The following is an 18,178-nucleotide window of genomic DNA, read 5'->3' on the forward strand; positions in this document are numbered from 1 at the left end:
TCTAAAAAACTGTTTTTGCTTTGTCATTATGGGGTATTGTGTGTAGATTGATGAGGGGGAAAAAAATATTTGATCCATTTTAGAATAAGAGTGTAACGTAACAAAATGTGAAAAAGTCAAGAGGTCTGAATTCTTTCAAAATACACTGTGTGTACTTTTCAAAAGGAGTTAAAAAGACAGACGTTTATCGACTGGACGTGTTAAGAGCGAGCAGGTCTGCAGATGGACCAGGCCAGTAAAGAGTTTTATTCATCTTTCGGAGAAAGTGTGAAACGTGTTTGTGCTTGCACATATTAGCCTTGCCTCGAGCCAGTTTTTTTTTGACAGGGGATGCAGTTGGATTGCTGACAGCGGAGTGAGGATAAGCTATTTGAGTCCAGCCCAGGGTTTGTGCTTGGCAACAGTGTCCACAGTGCACACAAAAAATGTACGGCCTCTGGAGTAAAAAGAGATTTTTCCACTGCAAGAACTAAATCTCGCATGTAAAAAAAATAAAAAAATAAGCAGAAATAGCGCTGACTGCAGGGAAATAATGTATAAAAGTTATGCAAGCGATGCATGTTGTGGTTAACATAATATCTGATTCAGAGATTCCCCCCTGCTGGTGAGTGTGAGCTCAGGAAGGTTGAACAGGGTTGCCCCTGTACAGAGAGCCCTACCAGGCCTTAAAAAGAGAGACCGGAGGTCCCATAGGTCAGTGCAGAGGAAAACAAAGCATACAGGAAGTGGCATTTTCGGTTCTATTTACACGGCTGTACATGAGCCTATTTCTTTGAAAGTATTAGGAATTTGAACTATATCCTTAATCAGTTCTTTTAAATCCCTGAGTGAGACACAACATGGGCAGAGGAAAGGAAACAGATATCAGATAGGCATCCAGTGATTCCAGAGGTATTCAAAGATAGGATATCCCCTCTTCTCTCTTTACTCTGCTGGGCAACATTCCTTCCTTCTGTCTGTGTTTTACGGTGTGATGAGATGAGACCTCTGGTCTGTAATGACAGGAAGTACTGTCACTGAGTGTGCCCTCTGGCCTTTTGGGAAGTTACAAATCAAGATAGTGTCTCTGTTCTCTATCATCAGTCGAGTTTACAGAGGCTGACCGCCACCATGCCATTAGTCCACATTACCCACTGGACACAGTTATCAATTCAACGTCTATTCCGCTTTGGTTTAACGTAATTTAATTGAAATGACGTGGAAACAACTTTGATTCAACCAGTGTGTGCCCAGTGGGTTGGAAGTGTTTTCCTCATTTCAAAAGACTAGTGTTTGAGCTTATTTTGCCCCATATTTACACCAAGTAATCAACTATCATGACATCAAGTCACGGTAATTGTCAGTTGCTGCAGGAAGGCATTTTCAGTATGAAGTGATTGACAATTTATTCATTTTATTATTTTTAAACTTTATTTAACTAGGCATTTAATTGGTGTCCCTGATTCTTCTTAGAATCCTTTGAAAGTAAAATGCTGGATATCTTTGTGGATCTGACAGAATCAATCACATCAGAACTACACACAGAGACATAATATTAAGTCAAAATACTTCTATATTATGTAGCCTAGATAAAGTACCTTCAGAAAGAATTCACACCCCTTGAGTTTTCCTAGATAATTCTTGATTTAATTTCACTTCCTCTGAGATGTTTCTACCATTGTTGCAGTAGGGAGACTGGGGTTGGTTGTCTCACAGGTTGGTTGTCACAGTGCTTATTACTCAAAGTCCTTTGGGTGCTGTGTTATAATTTCAAGATAAAAATGTGCGTCCTCTATAGGAGAGGTCATCCATGTGGTCAATTCAGGTCAGGATCACAAAACATTGAGGTGAGAGGAACACTTTTCATTGGTGGAAGTAAATATTAAAATGCTTGTTATTTCTTTAATGAATAGTTAATTAAGCAATATTATCCATACTTTTCAACTTTTATTGAAAAGAGGAAAGGGAGAGCTTTATTCCAAGCCTATTTGTGAGTTCCAAGGTCATTCAGATTCAGAACACTTTTAATGTCCTCAGAGAGTTACATTCATCCTGCAGCAGTCGTAAAACATATCACATCTGGTAAATAACATCTTAATTAGCATTGGGGGGGTTAGGGATGGTTGTCACAATCTGACAACCGTCTCCATTGTAACAATGTACCTAAAAGCTAAATGACATTGAAAAACGCCTTGAAGACTTATTTTCCGGATGTTGAAAAGACGTAAATGTTTCACAAGTTTGGACAGAACAGCACAGTACAGTCTAGTAGAGTTTAATTCAGCAGAGTGCAGTACAGTACAATTTAATTCAGTAGAGTACATTATATTAGAGTGTGGTGCAGTTTAATTCAGTAGAGTACAGTAGAGCAAGTACTGTACAGTTGAGTTTATTTCAGTAGAGTAGCGTACAGTATATAAGATTACAGTGCAGTACAGTAGGACAAAGTAGAGTACAGTTGAGTTTATTTCAGTAGAGTACTGTAGGATATAATACAGTACATTACTGTACTCTACCTTACTGTGCTGTACCCTACATGTCTGTTCTGTACCGAACTATAGTCTACTTTACCTTTCTTTACCCTACTGTATCCTACTGTACTGTTCCCTACTGTATACTCTTCTGTCCAAACTTGTGAAACTCTATGATTGGTTCAGATTTGGTCCAATCTGGAACTACTTGTCAAAAATGTGAATCATGTTATTCCGACTGAGAGTCAGCAACATTCACACACACACATTCACACACACAAACAAACACACACTTTTTTCAAACTGTTCCTGTTTGAAAAATAATTCCTTGCTTTCAACAAAAAATGTAGTAAACACAAATGTTTACAGCTTTACTTTTTTCATCTGCATTAAAATATTTCATTTTCATCCAAATATCAGATGGTTACTGTTTTATTAAGCATTGATATTACAATTTGAGTGGAGTAAGAACTACAATGTCAAAGCAAATACTCACTTATGTTGAATTTATTTGAATGTATTTATTTTTATTATTTTAGAAATGCTGTTCAATAAATAAAGCCTTTACTTTTTTTCTCAAATAAAGGCTTCACTTTTTCTAAAACTTTGTAAATTGGCTCAATTGTTGCTGAAAAACAAATGGCAAACACTGTAACAACCAACCCTATAGTGTGTGACAACCAACCCCGGGATGGGACCGGGTGTCACAAGTGGACAGCGTGTGTTTAATGGCTTATAATTCCATGTTAGAATACGTTATGAGGATTAAAATGGTCCCCATTTTAACTCAAGACCTTAGTCTCTCCTAATATTGAAAATAGTCTTGTAAGATATACTGGTCCTGAGAAATACACTTATTGATAAAAAGTGTGACAATCAACCCCGGTCTCCCCTACCTCCTATAAAATGTTGACATATTTTACATTCGTTTGAGTAATGTTTTGTTATTGAAGCAGCGTAGTAAGAATGAAACTGACGTGAGTCTCTTGTGTTCCCACGCCCTCTCTGTGGCCCGACAGAGGAGAAGTATATGACGGTGCAGCCATACACCAGCGAGGGGAAGGATGAGATCGCCTTTGAGAAAGGAGTCATCGTGGAGGTCATCCAGAAGAACCTGGAGGGCTGGTGGTTCATCAGGTAAGGCCATGATTTGTGCTCCAACCACAATATAAACTGTTGCCTGTTTATGCTGTCTCTTATTCTCACTCATGATCACCTCCTCTCCTCCCTCTCTCCTCAGGTACCAGGATAAGGAGGGATGGGCCCCGGCCTCCTACCTGAAGAAGGTGAAGGAGGATTTTTCTCCCCGTAGTAGTAATAAGAAGAACCCCTTAACTAGCCCTGTGGAGATAATCGGAAACATCATGGAGATCAGCAACCTGCTCAACAAAAAGGCCCTGAGTGAGAAGGACGTGCAGACGGACGGCCAGTCAGAGGACACCCCCCTGACCACCCTCTCCCTGGCCAAGAGGCAGATCAGCCTGCCCATACCCTGCTCTAGCTCGGACTTCAGCCCTGGTGCCGCCCTGGTGGACGGAAAGGGCAAAGCAGAACCGGCCTCTCCAGCCATAGCCCGCGTCACTCCTCACAGAATAGAGATTGGTGAGTTGTCATTCAGAGACGGAATTGGAAGGCATAGCGGTTTGTTAAACTAATACACTCTCAGAATTCAAATCACAATCTCATTTTCTTCTATCTAGGCTCCCCGATCCTCAGACAAAAGCCACCTCCTCGAAGAGATGCAACTCTGGTCAGTATGAAAAAAAGAATTACAGTTGAAGTTTACATACACCTTAGCCAACTACATTTAAACAGAGTTTTTCACAATTCCTGACATTTAATCCTAGTAAAAATTCCCTGTCTTAGGTCAGTTAGGATCACCACCAATACCTTGACTTTGTTGTCCTTAAGCCATTTTGCCACAACTTTGGAAGTATGCTTGGGGTCATTGTCCATTTGGAAGACCCATTTGAGACCAAGCTTTAACTTCCTGACTGATGTCTTGAGATGTTGCTTCAATATATACACATCATTTTAATTCCTCATGAAGCCATCTATTTTGTGATGTGCACCAGTCCCTCCTCCAGCAAAGTACCCCCACAACATGATGCTGCCACCCCCGTGCTTCACGGATGGGATGGTTTTCTTCGGCTTGCAAGCCTTCCCCTTTTTCCTCCAAACATAACGATGTTCATCATAGCCAAACAGTTCTATTTTTGTTTCGTCAGACCAGAGGACATTTCTCCAAAAAGTACGATCTTTGTCCCCATGTGCAGTTGCAAACCGTAGTCTGGCTTTCTTATGGCGGTTTTGGAGCAGTGGCTTCTTCCTTGCTGAGCGGCCATTCAGGTTATGTCGATATTGGACTTGTTTTACTGTGGATATAGATACTTTTGTAACTATTTCCTCCAGCATCTTCACAAGGTCCTTTGCTATTCTGGGATTGATTTGCACATTTCTCACCAAAGTACGTTCATCTCTCGGAGACAGAACGCTTCTCCTTCCTGAGCGGTATGATGAGTGCGTGATCCCATGGTGTTTATACTTGCGTACTATTGTTTGTACAGATGAACGTGGTACCTTCAGGTGTTTGGAAATTCTTCCCAAGGATGAAGCAGACTTGTGGAGGTCTATAATTTTTTTTTAGGTCTTGGCTGATTTCTTTTGATTTTCCCATGATGTCAAGGAAAGAGTTTGAAGGTAGGCATTGACATACATTCACAGGTACACCTCCAATTGACTCAAATGATGTCAATTAGCCTATCAGTAGCTTCCAAAGCCATGACATCATTTTCTGGAATTTTCCAAGCTGCACAGTCAACTTAGTCTATGTAAACTTCTGACCCACTGGAAGTGTGATATAGTGAGTTATAAGTTAAATATTCTGTCTGTAAATAATTGTTGGGAAAATTTCTTCTATCATGAACAATGTACAGTGGGGCAAAAAAGTTTTTAGTCAGCCACCAATTGTGCAAGTACTCCCACTTAAAAAGATGAGAGAGGCCTGTAATTTTCATCATAGGTACACTTCAACTATGACAGACAAAATGAGAAAAATAATCCAGAAAATAACATAGTAGGATTTTTAATGAATTTATTTGCAGATTATGGTGGAAAATAAGTATTTGGTCAATAACAAAAGTTTATCTCAATACTTTGTTATATACCCTTTGTTGGCAATGACAGAGGTCAAACGTTTTCTCTAAGTCTTCACAAGTTTTTCACACACTGTTGCTGGTATTTTGGCCCATTCCGCCATGCAGATCTCCTCTAGAGCAGTGATGTTTTGGGGCTGTTGCTGGGCAACACAGACTTTCAACTCCCTCCAAATATTTTCTTTTGGGGTTGAGATCTGGAGACTGGCTAGGCCACTCCAGGACCTTGAAATGCTTCTTACGAAGCCACTCCTTCATTGCCTGGGCGGTGTGTTTGGGATCATTGTCATAAGAAAAGACCCAGCCACGTTTCATCTTCAATGCCCTTGCTGATGGAAGGAGGTTTTCACTCAATCTAACGACACATGGCCCCATTCATTCTTTCCTTTACACGGATCAGTCGTCCTGGTCCCTTTGCAGAAAAACAGCCCCAAAGCATGATGTTTCCACCCCCATGCTTCACAGTAGGTATGGTGTTCTTTGGATGCAACTCAGCAATATTTGTCCTCCAAACACGACGAGTTGAGTTTTTACCAAAAAGTAATATTTTGGTTTCATCTGACTATATGACATTCTCCCAATCTTCTTCTGGATCATCCAAATGCTCTCTAGCAAACTCAGACGGGCCTGGACATGTACTGGCTTAAGCAGGGGGACACGTCTGGCACCGCAGGATTTGAGTCCCTGGCGGTGTAGTGTGTTACTGATGGTAGGCTTTGTTACTTTGGTCCCAGCTCTCTGCAGGTCATTCACTAGGTCCCCCCGTGTGGTTCTTGGATTTTTGCTCACCATTCTTGTGATCATTTTGACCCCACGGGGTGAGATCTTGCGTGGAGCCCCAGATCGAGGGAGAATATCATTGGTCTTGTATGTCTTCCATTTCCTAATAATTGCTCCCACAGTTGATTTCTTCAAACCAAGCTGCTTACCTATTGCAGATTCAGTCTTCCCAGCCTGGTGCAGGTCTACAATTTTGTTTCTGGTGTCCTTTGACATAGTGGAGTTTGTAGTGTGACTGTTTGAGGTTGTGTACAGGTGTCTTTTATACTGATAACAAGTTCAAACAGGTGCCATTAATACAGGTAACGAGTGGAGGACAGAGGAGCCTCTTAAAGATGAAGTTACAGGTCTGTGAGAGCCAGAAATCTTGCTTGTTTGTAGGTGACCAAATACTTATTTTCCACCATAATTTGCAAATAAATTCATTAAAAATCCTACAATGTGATTTTCTGGATTATTTTTCTCATTTTGTCTGTCATAGTTGAAGTGTACCTATGATGAAAATTACAGGCCTCTCTCATCTTTTTAAGTGGGAGACCTTGCACAATTGGTGGCTGACTAAATACTTTTTTGCCCGTTGCAGCTAGTCTAGCTGCTAGCTAGCTGCATATCAAGCTAGTGGGGTTTTCTGAAACGCAGCCCACGGCGCGGTTAGCCATTGTGGCTAGGACTGCAGATTGTCCCAGGTTTGTGGTTGTCTAGATCCCTGCTGTTTGTTGTTTTCAATCTTCTCTGTGACCTGCCCTGTCTGGAACTGCGATGAGTAGCAGCGTAACCTACGTTGCTAGCTACCATGACAAAGACCAAAGCCGGCGGGAGTACCGTTGAGGACAGTGGTGTCTCTCTATTACACATGAAGGATCTTTTAAATGAATAAAAAGAGACCTACAAGCAGTTGTTACAACAACAATGAAATAACTTCAAGTGTTTTGTCCAAATACTTGTGGATTCTACAAATAAAAGAATAGACGTCCTGACTAGAGATCGACCGATTCTGATTTTTCAATGCTGATACTGATTATTGGAGGACCAAAAAAAGCAGATACTGATTAATCGGCCAATTTTTTTAAAAAAAATTAATTTTAATTTTTATACTTATCAAGTTAAAAATAAAAATGTTCATGCAGTATCGTTGTAATTGTCATAATTACTGGATGGCAATTACAACGATACTGCATGAACATTTTTATTTTTAACTTGATATAATACATAAATAAAATACATTTAGTCTCAAATAAATAATGAAACATGTTCAATTTGGTTTAAATAATGCAAAAACACAGTGTTGGAGAAGAAAGTTAAAGTGCAATATATGCCATGTAAAAAAGCTTACGTTTAAGCTCAGAACATGAGAACATATGAAAGCTGGTGGTTCCTTTTAACACGAGTCTTCAATATTCTCAATTAAGGTGTTTTAGGTTGTTGTTATTATAGGAATTTATAGGACAATTTCTCTCTATACCATTTGCATTTCATATACCTTTGACTATTGGATGTTCTTATAGGCACTATAGTATTGCCAGCCTAATCTCAGGAGTTGATAGGCTTGAAGTCATAAACGGCGCTCTGTTTCAAGCATTGCGAAGAGCTGCTGGCAATCGCAGTAAAGTGCTGTTTGAATTAATGCTTACGAGCCTGCTGCTGCCTACCACCGCTCAGTCACACTGCTCTATCAAATATCAAATCATAGACTTAATTATAATATAATAAACACACAGAAATACAAGCCTTAGGTCATTAATATGGTCAAATCTGGAAACTATAATTTAGAAAACAAAATGTTTATTCTTTCAGTGAAATACGGAACGGTTCCGTATTTTATTGAACGGGTGGCAACCATAAGTCTAAATATTCCTGTTACATTGCACAACCTTCAATGTTATTTCATAATTACATCAAATTCAGGCAAATTAGTTCGCAACGAGCCAGGTCGCCCAAATTGTTGCATATACCCTGACTCTGCTTGCACTGAACGCAAGAGAAGTGACTCAAATTTCCTAGTTAATAGCCTGCTAACATTAATTTATTTTAACTAAATATGCAGGTTTAAACAAATATGTGTATTGTTTTTAAGAAAGGCATTGATGTTTATGGTTAGGTGCATTCGTGCAACGATTGTGCTTTTGTTAAATCATCACCCGCTCGGTGAAGTAGGCTGTGATTCGATGATAAATTAACAGGCACCGCATTGATTATATGCAACGCAGGATAAGCTAGTTAACCTAGTAATATCATCAACCATGTGTAGTTAACTAGTGATTATGTGAAGATGGATTGTTTTTTATAAGATAAGTTTAATGCTAGCTAGCAACTTACCTCGGCTCCTTGCTGCACTCGCGTAACAGGTGGTCACCCTGCCATGCAGTTTCCCCGTGGAATGCAATGTAATCGGCCATAATCGGCGTCCAAAAATGCTGATTGTTATGAAAACTTGAAATCGACCCTAATTAATCGGCCATGCCGGTCGCCCTCTAGTGCTGACCAGAGAGGTCCAGGACCTGAAGAACCGTTTGCAGTTCTCCCAGGGTCAGCTCAATGAGTTGAAACAGGAGAACGGCAAGATGACAGCAATCTGTAAGTCATTGAGAGAGGATATCAGTTCTGTGTGTGAATCCAGGATAACAATGACAGATAAATCAGACCATCTCGAGGGACAATCAAGGTGGAACAACATGATTGTGGACAGAATTGCAGAATCTCCACATGAGACCTGGACGGAGTCTGAGGACAAAGTGAGGGAAATGATCTCTGAGAAATTGAAGATGGACCACAGGAAGATTGAGGTGGAGCACGCCCACAAGACTGGAAAACCCACCACCGGCCCAGGTGATAGGCCCATGCCAATAGTGGTCAGGTTCCTGAGGTTCAAGGACAAGGTAGCTGTTCTGGAAAGAGCCAAGAACTTGAGAGGAACTTGTCTATGTCTATTTCTGATAAGCCCCCCAGGAAAGGGTTGAAAATAGTCCATATTAATATATGTGGCCTTAGAAATAAGGTTCATGAAATCAAGTTCTTGCTAACATCAGATAACATTCATATATTAGCCATTTCTGAGACTCACTTAGATAATTAATTTGATGATACAGCAGTAGTAATACAAGGATATAACATCTATAGAAGAGACAGCAATGCTTATGGGGGAGGTGTTGCTGTATATATTCAGAGCCATATCCATGCAATGCTTAGAGAAGATCTTATGTCAAGTGTTATTGAAGTGTTGTGGTTGCAGGTTCACTTGGCACATCTAAAGCTTTTTCTTTTGGGGTGTTGCTATAGGCCACCAAGTGATAACAGTCAGTAGCTAAATAATATGTGTGAAATGTGTAATTTACAGTGTATGTGATATAAACAGATAGGTCTACTTTCTTGGGGACCTGAATATTGACTGGTTTTCAGCAAGCTCCAGGGTGTTTACAAACACTACAGGAACAAGATCATCCACATGTATTCATCACATTTTTACTAATACTGTAGAACTTTGTTCTAAAGCTGTATCCGTACCCTTTGGATGCAGTGATCACAATATAGTGGCTATATCCAGGAAAGACAAAGATCCAACAGCTGGGCCTAAAATAGTGTTTAAGAGATAATACAGGCCTCCCGGGTGGCGCAGTGGTTAAGGGCGCTGTAATGCAGCGCCGGCTGTGCCATCAGAGTCCCTGGGTTCGCGCCCAGGCTCTGTCGTAACCGGCCGCGACCGGGAGGTCCGTGGGGCGACGCACAATTGGCCTAGCGTCGCTCGGGTTAGGGAGGGCTTGGTCGGTAGGGTTGTCCTTGTCTCATCGCGCACCAGCGAGTCCTGTGGCGGGCTGGGCGCAGTGTGCGCTAACCAAGGTGGCCAGGTGCACAGTGTTTCCTCCGGCGCATTGGTGCGGCTGGCTTCCGGGTTGGATGCGTGCTGTGTTAAGAAGCAGTGCGGCTTGGTTGGGTTGTGTATTGGAGGACGCATGACTTTCAACCTTTGTCTCTCCCGAGCCCGTACGGGAGTTGTAGCGATGAGACAAGATAGTAGCTACTACAACAATTGGATACCACGAAATTGGGGAGAAAAAGGGGTAAAATTTAAAAAAAAGAGATAATACAAAAGATTTTGCTGTGACTCTTATGTGGATGATGTTAAACATATTTGTTGGTCTGATGTGATTAGTGAGGAGCATCTAGACGCTGCTGCACTTAATGAATTTAGGAAATTGCTTCTTCCAATTATTGATAAACATGCACCTGTTAAGAAGCTGACTGTTGGAACTGTTAAGGCTCCATGGACTGATGAGGAATTGAAAAACTATGGTTTAAAGAGATGGGGCAGAAGGAGTGGCTAATATGTCTGGCTGCACATCTTACTGCAAATTAAGAAATTATGTGACTAAATTCAACAAAAATAAGAAGAAACTGTATTATGTAGCCAATGATATGAAAACTTTGGAATATTCAATTATGGGCAGAAAGACAAATTCAACTCCGTCTTTCATAGAATCAGATTCATCACGAAATCATTTGATGTTGGCAATTATTTTAATGACTATTTCATTGGCAAAGTGGGCAAACTTAGGCAGGAAATGTCAACAACGAACAGTGTGAAATTGTATTCATTCATAAAATAACAAATAATGAAAGAAAAACATTGCAAGTTTGAATTTTGTAAAGTTAGTGTGGGAGGTGGAAAAATTATTGTTATCGATCAATAATGACAAACATCCTGGCATTGACTACTTAGATGGAAAGCTACTGAGGATGGTAGCTGACTCTATAACCACTCATATGTCATATCTTTAATCTGAGCCTAGAGGAAAGTATTTGTCCTCAGGCCTGGAGGGAAGCCAAAGTAATTCCGCTACCCAAGAGTGGTAAAGCGGCATTTACTGGTTCTAACAGCAGACATATAAGCTTGCTGCCAGCTCTTAGCAAACTGTTGGGAAAAAATGTGTTTGGCCAAATACAATAATATTTCTCTGTAAACAAATTAACAGACTTTCAGCATGCTTATATAGCATGCTTATGTGTGTCCATGTATGCTGATGATTCAACCATATATGCATGGGCAACTGCAGCTAATGAAGTCACTGAAACCCTTAACAAAGAGTTGCAGTATGTTTTGGAATGGGTTGCCAGTAATAAATTGGTACTGAACATCTCTAAAACTAAGAGCATTGTATTTGGTACAAATCATTCCTTAAGCTCTAGACCTCAGCTGATCTGGTAATGAATGGTGTGGCTGTTGAACAAGTTGAGGAGACTAAATTACTTGGTGTTACTTTAGATTGTAAACTGTCATGGTCAACATATAGATGCAATGGTTGTAAAGATGGGGATAGGTCTGTCCGTAATAAAGAGATGCTCTGCTTTTTTGACACCACACTCCAATAAGCAAGTTCTGCAGGCTCTAGTTTAGTCTAATCTTGATTATTGTCCAGTCGTGTGGTCCAGTGCTGGAAGGAAAGACCTAGTTAAGCTGCAGCTGGCCAAAAACAGAGCGGCACATTTTGCTCTTAATTGTAATCAGAGGGCTGATATAAATATGATGCATGCCAGTCTCTCTTGGCTCAGAGTTGAGGAGAGACTGAATGCATCACTTCTTCTTTTTATAAGAAATATTAATGTGTTGAAAATCCCAAATTGTTTGCATAGTCAACTTACACACAGCTCTGACACACACGCTTATGCCACCAAACATGCCACCAGGGGTCTTTTCACATTCCCCAAATCCAGAACAAATTCAAGAAAGCATACAGTATCATATAGAGCCCTAATTGCATGGAACTTCCTTCAATCTCAAAACAGATAAAGCAACACCTCGCGGCAAAATGCTTCTACCCTATTTGACCTAAATAGTTTGTGTGTATGCATTGATATGTAGGCTACGTGTGCCTTTAAAAAATATATGGTATTTCTGTTTTTGAGCTGTTCTTATCTGTTGATGTTCTCTATTATGTCATTGTGTTTTGTGTGGACCCCAGGAAGAGTAGCTGCTGCTTTTGCAACAGCTAATGGGGATCCTAATAAAATACCAAACAATGACAAAGCGAAAACAGATTGTTAGAAATGTTTGCAAATGTATAAAAAAAATACAAAACAGAAATACCTTATTTACATAGATATTCAGACCCTTTGCTATGAGAATCGAAGTTGAGCTCAGGTGCATCCTGTTTTCATTGATCATTCTTGAGATGTTTCTACAACTTGACTAGTGTCCTCCTGTGGTATATTCAATTGATTGGACATTATTTGGAAAGGCACACACCTGTCTATATAAGGTCCCACAGTTGACAGTGCATGTCAGAGCAAAAAACAAGCCATGAGGTCGACAGAATTGGGGAATGGGTAGCAAGCATTCAAGGTCCCCCAGCAAGGGCCTTGGTCAGGGAGATGACCAAGAACCCGATGGTCACTCTGACAGAGCTCTAGAGTTCATAAACTCTAATGAAAGTAACATAAACTCATGAAAATGCTATTATGTTCTTTGAAATAATATTTTTTTAGTATTCTAATGTTACCTAAGACCTTTATAAACACAACCAAATTATTATTCCTCTGATTGCATATATGAAATGCATTTATTAGATTGTTCGAGTGTTGTTGATGCATCAAATTGACTTTTGGCCTATGTTGTTAACTAGGACTTTGTAGAATTATACAAAACAGAGTAAAGGATATTCTATCTAAATAAATAACTGTTTTTATATATTTACGTGGATATATTTCCACAAATATGTATTCATGCAATTAATGATTTACAGTTGTTTAAGAACTATTTATCAAGCAAGGGTGCTTATATTTGCGCACCTTGTGCATTGATATGCATCTGATGCGTATGCTAAAGGTGACGCCCGGCAACATTCTCAGGATTCCGTAGTGGGTACTTATAGGCTCAACGGCCTGGCGGTTCTATTGTTAACAGTATCAGCTGCGCAATATTCATAATGCCTGACATTTTTTTCCACTCAGGGATCCAATTTACCCTCACCACCAGAGCCCCCTACTGTTGAAGCAGAGTACTACACCATTGCAGAGTTCCAGTCTGTCATTTCTGATGGCATTAGTTTTAATGGAGGGCAGAAAGCAGAGGTAAGCTTTTTTCATGTTAATTTTTTTTTTATTGTTCAGGTAAATTATTGAAATTAACAGATACTGCATGTAGTTCATTTCTCCCCATCTATTCTCTCTGTTCTGTCCTGTAGGTGATCGAAAAGAACTCTGGTGGCTGGTGGTATGTCCAAATCGGGGAGAAAGAGGGGTGGGCTCCCTGCTCCTACATCGACAAACGAAAGAAACCCAACCTAAACCGCAGAACCAGCACCCTGAGCCGCCCCAAAGTCCCACCCCCAGCCCCGCCCGTCAAGAAGCAGGACTCTGAGGAGACCGCCCCTCCCAGCAGCCCTGGGTCCGAGGCTCCAGAGTCCCCTGTATCTCCCGGGAGGCCTGTGTACGAGGAGCCAGAATATGACATTCCTGCCATTGGGTTTGATCTGGAGTCAGAGTTTGAGTTCCTCAGGACAGATGGGTCCTCGGTGGATGGGAAGAATGAGGATGACTCCTCAGGTAAGGGCTCTCATCTGTCCTCCAAGCTGTCTCCGGCCTCTTCTCTCCACAGCGCCTCCTTCAAGATGGGCGAGTCATCAGAGGACGTGGGACAGGAAGAGGAGGAGCCTGAGGGAGAGGAGTGTATCTATGAGAATGACGGCTTCAGGCCTTTCAGAGAGAAGCCTGATGCACAATCCAGTGGCGACTCGGATTCCCCGAAGACGAGCGCCCCGTTGGAGACTTGCAAGGCTGAAAACTCTCACTCCACGTTGGGGGCAAGGAGAAAAGGGAAGAATATCCAGCTGGAGCTGAACGGAAGCCAGTCCCATTCTCGAACCAAAGCAGAGGCTGGGGAGTCCAGCCCCAAACCTGCTTCCACAGAGTCCATCCCAGATCTATCCAAGCAGTCCAGGTCCAAGAAGGACAAAGAGGAACACAAAATGGGTTCCACCAAGTCATCCACCAAACCTAAGCCAGTGGTCAGGCCTAAGCCCCAGGTGGCCAAGGCCTCCAGTGCAGAGAAGATGGACATCAGCAGCCTCCGGAGACAGCTGAGGCCTACAAGCCAGCTGAAGAAGGGCTCCAGAGGAGAAGACTTTGAAACAGCCTCTGTCATCTCCTCTGAGGACTCTGTGTCTTCCCACAGCACCTCTGACCTCTCCTCCATCTACTCTAAAGGCAGCCGTGGAGACTCAGACGAGGGCTGCAGCTTCTACCGCACCACCGACACCTATGAGAAGGTCCAGGACTCAGAGATGAGCTTCCCTGCCGGGGTGGAAGTGGAGGTGCTGGAGAAGCAGGAAAGCGGCTGGTGGTACGTCCGCTGGGGCGACACTGAGGGCTGGGCTCCAACCTACTACCTGGAGCCTGTCAGGCAGCTGGACGACACAGCTGGGTCCGAGTCCGATGGCACCCCCACCAAGCCAGGCAGCCTGAGCAAGTCCAACAGCCTGGAGAAGAATGAGCAGAGGGTCCAGGCTCTGAACAACATCAACCAGAGCCTGAAGAGGAGCACACCTCCCATTCCCTCCAAACCCCCCGGGGGGCTCTCCAAGCCCTTTGACCTGTTCAACAGCTTGCATAAGCAGAGGAATGGTACGAAACAACAGCAGGTGGTCAGACCTCAGTCTGTCTTCATCTCCGGGCCGATCATCGACGGCCCAAACCCAGTCGGCTCCCTTAGGAGAGGTGAGTCACTCAACTCCACCGACCACCCACGCTCTAGTCCCACCGTGCGTCGCAATGCTTCCTTTGGTACAACCCCGCGGAGCCCAGCGCCAAACGGTAACATGGCGAACCGGAACAGACCCGGCACGGGCAGCTCCGAATCACTGGGCCTTGGGTCTCCGAGGAACGGTCTACCTGTTTCCACTGTAAAACCCAAACCCCACCTCATCCACAACAACCTCCGTGAGGTGTATGTCTCCATAGCGGATTACCATGGTGATGAGGAGACCATGGGTTTCCCTGAAGGAACAATTCTGGAGGTTCTGGAGAGGAACCCTAATGGGTGGTGGTACTGCCAGATCCTGGATGGAGGTCGACCTCGGAAAGGCTGGGTACCCTCGAACTACCTGGAAAGGAAGAACTAGTATCACGCTTCTGTTCAGTGCATGTGCAATCAGGTCGTCAAGGTCAGAAACCATGGAAGACAGTGGACATGGAAATGGAAAGAAGACACTGCTTTCTTACATTTTATAGATGGAAATCAGAAGAGACCATGCATAGTCTAAGTGGCATCCTTTGTATTTTCTAAACTGAGGGTGGCCAACCCATCCTGGCATGTCATTTCTTGCCATTTTATTACTCTCATCTAGTGACAGATAAAGCACTTCATCGTGCAATTTTTAGACAGGATTGTTTTTATATTCACAGACAGCCGGGTGGACAGAACAAATACCTTTGGCATTAAAATCAGCAGAAGGTCAACCATATTAAACGGAGGAATTAAACAACGAAAGTGGTTGATTTGATGAAACATGCTTTTTAATCCAAAATGGAAGAATAATGGGACTTGGACACGAGAAGAGGAGCTTTGTACAGCTTTGGCTGATGATGATCCTTTATAACAACGAGAGAGGGTTTGTAATATGATAACATTACTTACTTAATGATTTCCAATGGGCAAAACATGACTCACTTCTGATGACATTTGATCATAAAACATTTACTTTTTAAAGCTTTTTGCATGGTTAAAAGGTTTCTATACTGACCAAGCCTTGGGCACATTTTAAGTAAACATTTCTCTTAAAATGCTTTGTATGTTGTGTTTAAAAGATCTGTTGCTACACCTTCTCATATGTTAAATGCCATCTGCAGAATGTCTTGTGCATGTTTTTACGTAAATAAAATTGTGAAGCTTAATGTGTATTTTATGTAATACTTTTATATAGCTGTGTGTATGTCATCTTGTTGTAAAGTGTATATTCTGTCCATTTATTACAGTATGTAAGTCATTTTAAATCTCTTAAAGCTACAGTCTGCAATTTTTTTATGGGGTCCCTGCCACCTGTTTTGGTATACAGCTAAAGGATACGGCTAGGGAGATTTTGAGACATGCTATGCTGTAGCTCATGAGGCATTTATAAGTATATTCTTCAATAATCAATGGGTAAATATGAAGAATTTTAATAACAATTAAACAGCTTCCCAAGTTGCAGACTGTAGCTGTAAATCTTTATGAATGTTTCATGATTTTCTTGATGACACTCTAGCTAATGTCTTATACGTACAGTATGTATCCTTCACCTGCTTAGAAGTGTATCTCTGCTCTGGTCTGGTGACACAATATAGGTCAGCCTATTTGAAGGAGTGGTAAATCAGCTATTTTTTGCGCTCTCTAGAATCGACGTCTTCTAGTAAATTTTGATGTTTTCTATCAACAGATTTCTCCCATGGCTCCATTTGACCTATCATATTTAGAATAAAATAAAAGACCGATACCATATGGTTATGATTTGTTTAGTTCTTTTGAATCAAATTTGAAGTTTTGTTTTCACATTGAACTTGACCTTTGAAGGTGTTCGCTAGGTTGTAAACAAAAAAAGTGATGAGCTGCTTATGCATTTCCATTATTCCATTTAAGCTACCAGAGGAAGGAATATTTGACTTGAGGAATATTGGAATTGAGGCTTTTCATTTGCTTTCAAAACCAAACCCCAGGGATGTGTAGAATAGCAATTGAACTTAAATTGTGATTTTATCTGAGAGAGAGAACTCATTGCAAATGAATTCAATACCTATTTTTATCCCACAAGGGGCTTGCAGACAGCAGTGCAAATACATAAACAATGACCCATCTGGTGCTACTCATATCTGGAAAGACTTGATACTCATGCCCCTTTGAAAAAGGAGGAACATACAGCAAATAAAAATGTATACTCTTAATATTGCTGTGCAGTATTAATTTTAATCTTTGAACATGTCATCTATTCTAGCTACATAACTTTGTTTTAAGTATTTCAAATTCCCTAATGAATTCCTTCTAATGAAGTAATATCTAGTTACATTGAGTTAATCTTACCCAGTGGTATACAAAACTTTGACTTATCAATTTATAGGTCACATTACATACTTTTTTTGCCCAAGCATTCAATTCTCAAAATCTGTTAATGAATCTGGACCTGCTATGGCTGATGTTCAAGACTGTTGAAATATGGTTCTAGTGAAGGATCCTCTTTTGCCAGCTTGATGTCCCATTAATATTTCCTTTGTCATTGTCTGCTGGACAGTATTGTATCTAACATTAGTTTTATAGCCTGCTACATTGCAGAAATTGTATTTATATTACTCAGCAGAGAAAACGTTCATTTTATGATTACATGTCAAAAAAAAATCATGATGAATTAAGTGTGTTTTTGTGAATAAATGCACTTTCTGCATTACCAGATTCCACATTGTTTTACAGAATTATTGATGATTCCTTCAATTTCTGCAACTTGTATAATTCAAGGTTTGGGACAGCTCAGGTATAAAGCAAACTAAAGTGCCTTAAACCTTAACGCATAATTCAAAGCAGTGAAGCAGATGCAACAGATTGGGTAATGACACTGTTATGATTCACAGCAGTAAAGTGGATTTTCCTGCAAGAATCTGACCAAGAGCACCCTCTTGTGCTTTACAGTCTATACTACAATACATACATCTTACATTAAGGACAAGATAAATATTGTCAATAAAAATGTTTTATTTGTATAAAAACAAAGAATTTATATGGATACATTTTTATTAAAAAAATTATAATGTTTCTAAAACATTCTAAAATGGAGAGAATGC

General features: G+C 41.1%; 1 protein-coding gene across 4 annotated transcripts in view; it reads left to right on the forward strand.

Moving 5' to 3' along the window:
- The window catches only part of LOC139411752 (SH3 and PX domain-containing protein 2A-like), a 96,334-nt gene extending 78,542 nt beyond the window's left edge, over positions 1-17,792 (forward strand). For all 4 annotated transcript variants that reach the window (XM_071158465.1, XM_071158455.1, XM_071158483.1 and 1 more), the window contains 5 exons: positions 3,470-3,587; positions 3,691-4,052; positions 4,151-4,200; positions 13,328-13,447; positions 13,561-17,792. In XM_071158465.1, coding sequence (XP_071014566.1) covers positions 3,470-3,587; positions 3,691-4,052; positions 4,151-4,200; positions 13,328-13,447; positions 13,561-15,495 — 2,585 coding nt within the window. In that variant the 3' untranslated portion in view covers positions 15,496-17,792. The remainder of the gene's footprint in view (positions 1-3,469; positions 3,588-3,690; positions 4,053-4,150; positions 4,201-13,327; positions 13,448-13,560) is intronic.
- The last annotated feature ends 386 nt before the right edge of the window (positions 17,793-18,178 follow it).

This window comes from Oncorhynchus clarkii, chromosome 1 (assembly GCF_045791955.1).
Source record: "Oncorhynchus clarkii lewisi isolate Uvic-CL-2024 chromosome 1, UVic_Ocla_1.0, whole genome shotgun sequence".
In the NCBI taxonomy this organism is placed as follows: domain Eukaryota; kingdom Metazoa; phylum Chordata; class Actinopteri; order Salmoniformes; family Salmonidae; genus Oncorhynchus; species Oncorhynchus clarkii.